The 6005-nt window shown below is 38.0% G+C and overlaps 1 protein-coding gene across 1 annotated transcript; it reads right to left on the reverse strand.

Annotated features, from left to right (window-relative positions):
- Nucleotides 1-329: 329 nt before the first annotated feature.
- Nucleotides 330-1444, reverse strand: LOC110660877 (GDSL esterase/lipase At5g14450-like). Its single transcript, XM_058137092.1, has 4 exons — nucleotides 1234-1444; nucleotides 943-1143; nucleotides 692-843; nucleotides 330-599 (listed from the first exon to the last, which is right to left on the reverse strand). The coding sequence occupies exons 1-4, from the start codon at nucleotides 1442-1444 to the stop codon at nucleotides 330-332; spliced, it is 834 nt and encodes a 277-aa protein (XP_057993075.1).
- Between the last annotated feature and the right edge of the window lie 4561 nt (nucleotides 1445-6005).

The raw sequence follows: 6005 nt of genomic DNA on the forward strand, positions 1-6005 counted from the left end.
CATCAAAAAACTTTTTCACAACCCATTGGTTAGCAGCCTCACTGAAGTATACACCATCCCAGCTAATGTGTTTCTGAGGATCAGGACAAGCAGTTGCAATACAAGTGTTATTCTTGTCTTCTGATTTAGTCCCACGAAATAGAACTAGATTAGGCTCAAGAATGCCACAACAGAAGTTCCATGGATCCTCAAATCCTGCCATTATAATATTAAAAATGGATTAATCAGGAAGAACCAAGCTAATATACTTTGAATAATCAAACCAGTTTCGATATGTTTCTCATCACACTAGTCCAAAACAAGACTGCAAGAAATGATTTGTGTTTACCTTAATTCCTAGCATCATCAATTAGTGAAAATTTAACTTTATAAACATCTACATAGGTGATGGTAGCTTGCGGAAGTTGCTTCCTCAGCTGGACTACTGTGTCCTTTAGTTGCCTATTGAATTCTTTAACCGCCTCATTCTGGGCTACAGCACGTTGATTCTTGTCACGAGTAGTGTTCTTTGGAGGGAACATTGCAGCACCAAATGGCAAGCAGCCGATTGGCCCTACGTTATGGACCAAAAACGCTCTTGCCCCTTCACCATAAAGCCTCTGTGAGCGAATACATAAAATCGCGTCAATTTTTGGGTAATGTCTATAGGAAGATTTCACAAGGCAGCTGAAAGCTCTTCCAAATTACTTACTAAAACTGCTTGACTGAACTGAGTAAGGATATCAGGAAATGTTACTGGAACTTGATCTTCCGTTGTGTTCAGAAAACCGAATATAATATCATTTTGTCCAATATCAAAAGTGTACGAGGCCTTGGAGAATTCCATAGGATTTGGAAGATCACCTTTAGACAGTAATCATAAGTGAAAAATGTCATTGTTTTAAGTTCTAAACGTAAAAAAGTTGAAGTTGCAGCATAATGCAAGCAAGTATGTCTTCTTACCCCGATTGCTTGAGTTCTTATAGAGTTCTGTGGTGCGTGCTTTGAATTGCATAAATTGAGAGACTTGAAGGGCAAGAAAGAAAGGGCTCCTGGGACCCTGCCTAATTGATGACCCTGCACTTGCAAAATTTGACCCATGTGCAAACTTTGTCCCTACAGAGTCCAAGTATGCACCAACATACGGTAATCCAAGGCATTCAGCTGCAATTAATCAAGAACTAATTAGAAGTCACTCAAATCCTTAAATTAGTGTTGAAATAGTTAACGAGTTTTAGAGATTATGGAGCTCACCCATGAAATCTATGATGAGACGACCATCGGAGAGCCTCCCAGAAGGTTTCTTGAAGAAGGTTTGACCATGGGGAAGAGGAACAGGACCAAAGGCTGCAGACATTCCTCCAGTATCTGCAGTTGAGTCTCCAAAACTATAGATAGCAGGGAATGCACATTTTGACGAAAGACCTCTAGCCGCCACTGCAAACTTTCCTATTTCCAATCCCATAACCAATAGTCCAATGATCCTGAAAAAAAACTTGACTGTCTTATCGTTGAGTGAGCTGAAAAGGGTTTATATACAATGTACAAGAATAATCTAGAATTAATAAATTTCTCTATTCTACCCTGCCTAGTTTATAGGATCTAAAAACTAATTTTTACAACAAATCTGTTGGGACAAAATGCATGTAATGTTGAGCTGGAATGGGAAACAATCTAGAATAATCTATCTGCTCTCTTTTTTTTTTTTTTTTTTTTCTTTTCCTTCAGCCCATGTCCATACTTCAGCCTAACCCATTGATGGACTATCTATCAGGCCCCTCCTCAAGGTGGAGACTCGTGCATATCATGGAGTCCCATCTTGAAGAGATGTCCATTGAATAAGGCAGAAGTTAAGGGTTTTGTGAAGAGATCGGCGAGCTGGTGTCTCGACGGTACATGCACGGTGGTGATGAAGCCCTTGTTCAGCTGATCGCGGACCACATAGAAATCGATCTCTAGGTGCTTGGTCCTCTCATGGAAGACTGGATTAGCCGCGATATGTTCAGCTGCTCTGTTATCGCAGTGGAGTGCGATGGGGAGATGGAGTTTCAAGCTGAAATCTTCAATGAGGTAACTGAGCCATTTTAGTTCACAAACAGTAGTTGCCATGCTTCTATACTCAGCTTCAGCTGAGGATCTGCTTATTATGATCTGCTTTTTGGCTTTCCAGGAGATTAACGAAGGTCCCAAGAAAATACAAAATCCTGTAATAGATTTTCTGCTCATAGGACAAGAAGCCCAATCTACATCGCAGAAGGCTCAAAGCTTCAGATCATTTTCTTGAGGGAAGAATAAGCTTTTGGAGGGGCATCCTTTCAAGTATTTGATGATATGGATGGCTGCGTCCCAGTGTGGTTTGCGAGGAGCTTGCATAAACTAGCTCAGCTTCTGAGTAGCATATGAAAGATCCGGCCTTGTAAGTCCCAGGTATAACAATTTTCCTATAAGCCTTCTGTATTTGTCGGGGTCTGTAATCAATTCTCCATTTTCATTATCTAGCTTCAATCCTTTTGGCATAGGATAGGGGCTTGTTTTGGCATTTTGTAATCCCATGTCTTGGTTTATATCCAAGATGTAATTGCGCTAGCTCAGGAACATGCCCTTTTCTGACCTGGCTATTTCAAGACCTAAAAGGTACTTGGCATAGCCTAGATCTTTGATTGTGAATTGGTCATCTAGGAATTTCTTAACTTTTATAATCTAATTCATGTTGGCACCTGCAATTAGTAAATCATCTACATAAACAATTAGTGAAATAAAATTGAGACCAGATCCTTTAGTAAACAAGTAATGGTCAAATGTTGACTGATGGAATCCAAATGCTTGTAGCTTCCCTGTTAATTCTTTGTTCCATTGTTTTCCTGCCTGCTTTAGACCATAAAGGCTTCTTACTAATTTGCATACTTGTCCCTGAGCTGCTTTTGTATAACCTTCTGGTGGCTGCATATATACATCTTCATCCAAATAACCATGTAAATATGCATTGTTGATATCTAATTGATGAATGGGCCAATTGAATGTAGTAGCTATAGCTAAAAACAATCTCACAGTAACTAATTTAGCTACAGGTGAGAAATTGTCATGATAGTCAATTCCAACCAATTGATTGTACCCCTTGGCAACTAACCTTGCCTTGTACTTGTCCACAGTACCATTTGGTTTGTATTTAATTCTGTACACCCATTTTGAAGCTATAGCCTTTTTGCCCTTGGGAAGGGTAGTGAGAACCCATGTGTTATTCTTCTCTAAAGCCTCCAGTTCAGTTTTCATAGCAAGAGACCAATTACTGTCCTCGCTAGCTTGATGGTAATTTTGTGGTTCATGAATAGTAGATACATTTGCCATAAATTGTATGTAATCATGATTATATTGAGATATGGAGAGAAAATGTGATATGAAAGGTGAGAAAGAGATACCTGCAGATTCTGTGGTAGTACTAGCAAGTGTGATTGCATTAGAACTGTTGGCACTGACTTGAGTTACAAAATCATTTAATCACAAAGGTTTTGTTGTCATCCTTGTGCTTCTTCTGATTGGTGCAGGACTGTGTGATGGCTGAATTTGGTTTGAGGAGGATGGAAGAGGTGAATCTAGTTATGCAGTCAGTGATGTGTCAATGGTTTCTGAATTATCATTGGATTCATTTAACAAGGTGGGTTCAAAATGTGAGTGAACTGGATTTGTGTCATGTATGGCTAAAGGAATGACACTTTTGTGTTTGGCATGCTCACTTACACATGGAAAATAGTTTTCATAAAAAATCACATCTCTGGAGATTATGATCCTTTTATTTTGCAAATCATATAGTTTGTATGCCTTAAAACCTGAAGCATAACCTATGAAGATGCATTTGAAAGCTCTTTCTTCAAACTTGTGTTTTTGTGGCCTAATGTTAGTGGCATAACATAGGCAACCAAAAATTTTGAGGTAATTGTAATCAAGTTTTTTATCAAACAAGATCTCATGAGGGGTTTTCCAATTTAAAACTTTGCTAGGCATTCTATTTATGAGGTATGTGGCAGTTAAAGTGCTTTCCCCCCAAAAATATTTTGGCACTTTGGATGCAAACATTAAAGCCCTTGCCACTTGTAGTAAATGCTTGTGTTTCCTCTCCACAACTCCATTTTGTTGTGGAGTGTATGGGAAAGTTCTTTGATGTAAAATCCCTTTTGCTTTGAAAACTGTTGTAAGTTGCTGCTTGATAAATTCAGTGCCATTATCTGACCTTACTGCCTTGACTTGTTTTTGAAATTGATTTTGAACCATATTTAAAAATTCCAATAAGGTATTGTAAACCCTGGTTTTGTCAGGCAGTAAATATGTCCATGTGACTCTTGAAAAATCATCAACAATAGTGAGAACATATTTTGAATGTGAAATTGAGTATGCTTGGTAAGGTCCCCATAAATCAATGTGAATTAAATTAAAAAGTTCTTTTATAGCAATTTTGCTTTTTTGAAAACTAAGTTTTTGTTGTTTAGCAAGTGGGCAGACCTCACACATTTTATGGTTTTTAATTTCTGGTGTGATGACTGTGATATGAGATAACTTGGTATCTAAAGTGTGTCCAAGTTTGTAATGCCATGATTCGTAAGAATTAGGAGAAATAAAAGATTGTATAACTTCATTTGCTTGAAGTTTTGGTTGAACATGACTGAATTTAGGAGTAGAATTACAGTTACCCTTAAAGATCTCATGATTACTTTTGTTTGCTCTTATTACATATAGCCCTCCTTGCAATTCTCCTCTTGCTAGTACTGCCTCAGTTACTAGGTCTTGCAGGAGGTAATGGTCAGAGAAAAATTGGATTGAAATATGTGAGGTTTTAGTAAGTGCACTCACTGACAGTAAATTATATTTGAAACTTGGTGTGTATAGTGTATTGTGGAGATACAGGTATGGGTTTATCATGATGTTTCCACTGTATTTGACTGGTTTGGTGTTTCCATCAGGCAAGGCAACAAAACAGTGATTGTCTAAATTCACAGGTTTTTGGAAAAGGGAAAAATCATGACACATATGAGTTGATGCTCCTGAATCTACTATCCATATACCACTATTCTTACCATGTCTGCTAGTAGAGTAGTAAGTTGGATTCTTACCTGCAAAGCCTGTGAAATTAACACAGCTTGTCTCATTTATTCTGAGGATTACGATTACGCATGTATTTGGCAATTTCAATATGGACTATGCTTGCCCAATCAACTCCTGTTACTTCATTCTTGTGATCTGTCTTGCCTTTGCATTCAGGTATCTCCTTATACACATTAGCTACTGTGTTTTGCCTAGCTTTGCCCTTTTTCTATTTTAATTCAGTAAACCATTCTGGATACCCATGCAGCTTGAAGCATGTGTCTCTAGTATGACCACTAGCATTGCAATGATCACATATTCTGGTTTCTTTCTTCCCAAACTCCTTTTTCTTGCCTTGAAATTTATCTTTCTGAAATTGCCCCTTGACTGCCATTACTGTATTAAAACTCTCAGCATCAACATGAATTTCCCTCTGCTTTTCTACTCTAAGTATCATAGAATAGGCCTTGTTTACACTTGGCAAGGGATCCATTAGAAGGATCTGGTTTCTGACATGGTCGTAAGTCTCATTTAATCCCATTAAAAATTGCATAAGTTTATCTTCACTATTTATTTCTTCCATTTGTTTAGCTGCACCATATTCACATACTGGCAAAGGCTTAAGACAAGCCAATTCATCCCATAATTTTTTAAGTTTAGTGAAATATACTAAAACAGATGCATTATCTTGAGTTAGAGTACTTATCTCTCTTTTAAGCTGGTATAGGAGAGGTCCATTACTTTCTCCAAATCTCTCTTTAATCTCTTCCCACAGGTTCTTAGAAGAGGTTGCATAGATGAAGCCATCCACCAATTCTTTTGAGAGTGAGTTGAGTATCCATGAGGTGACCATGCTATCTACTTTCTTCCATTTATCCAAAGTTGTAGCATCTGTAGCAGGAACTTCATAGCTCCCATCTACAAAACCTAGCTTAACTTTGGCTCTCAAAGCC

Source organism: Hevea brasiliensis, chromosome 15, assembly GCF_030052815.1.
Source record: "Hevea brasiliensis isolate MT/VB/25A 57/8 chromosome 15, ASM3005281v1, whole genome shotgun sequence".
In the NCBI taxonomy this organism is placed as follows: Eukaryota; Viridiplantae; Streptophyta; class Magnoliopsida; order Malpighiales; family Euphorbiaceae; genus Hevea; species Hevea brasiliensis.

Coding starts and splice junctions, on each gene's coding strand:
- LOC110660877 (XM_058137092.1), bottom strand. CDS start 1,444: ATGGGATTGGAAATAGGAAAGTTTGCAGTGGCGGCTAGAGGTCTTTCG. Junction 1,144..1,233: donor TCTCATCATAGATTTCATGG/GTGAGCTCCATA, acceptor GATTAATTGCAG/CTGAATGCCTTGGATTACCG. Junction 844..942: donor TAAGAACTCAAGCAATCGGG/GTAAGAAGACAT, acceptor TACTGTCTAAAG/GTGATCTTCCAAATCCTATG.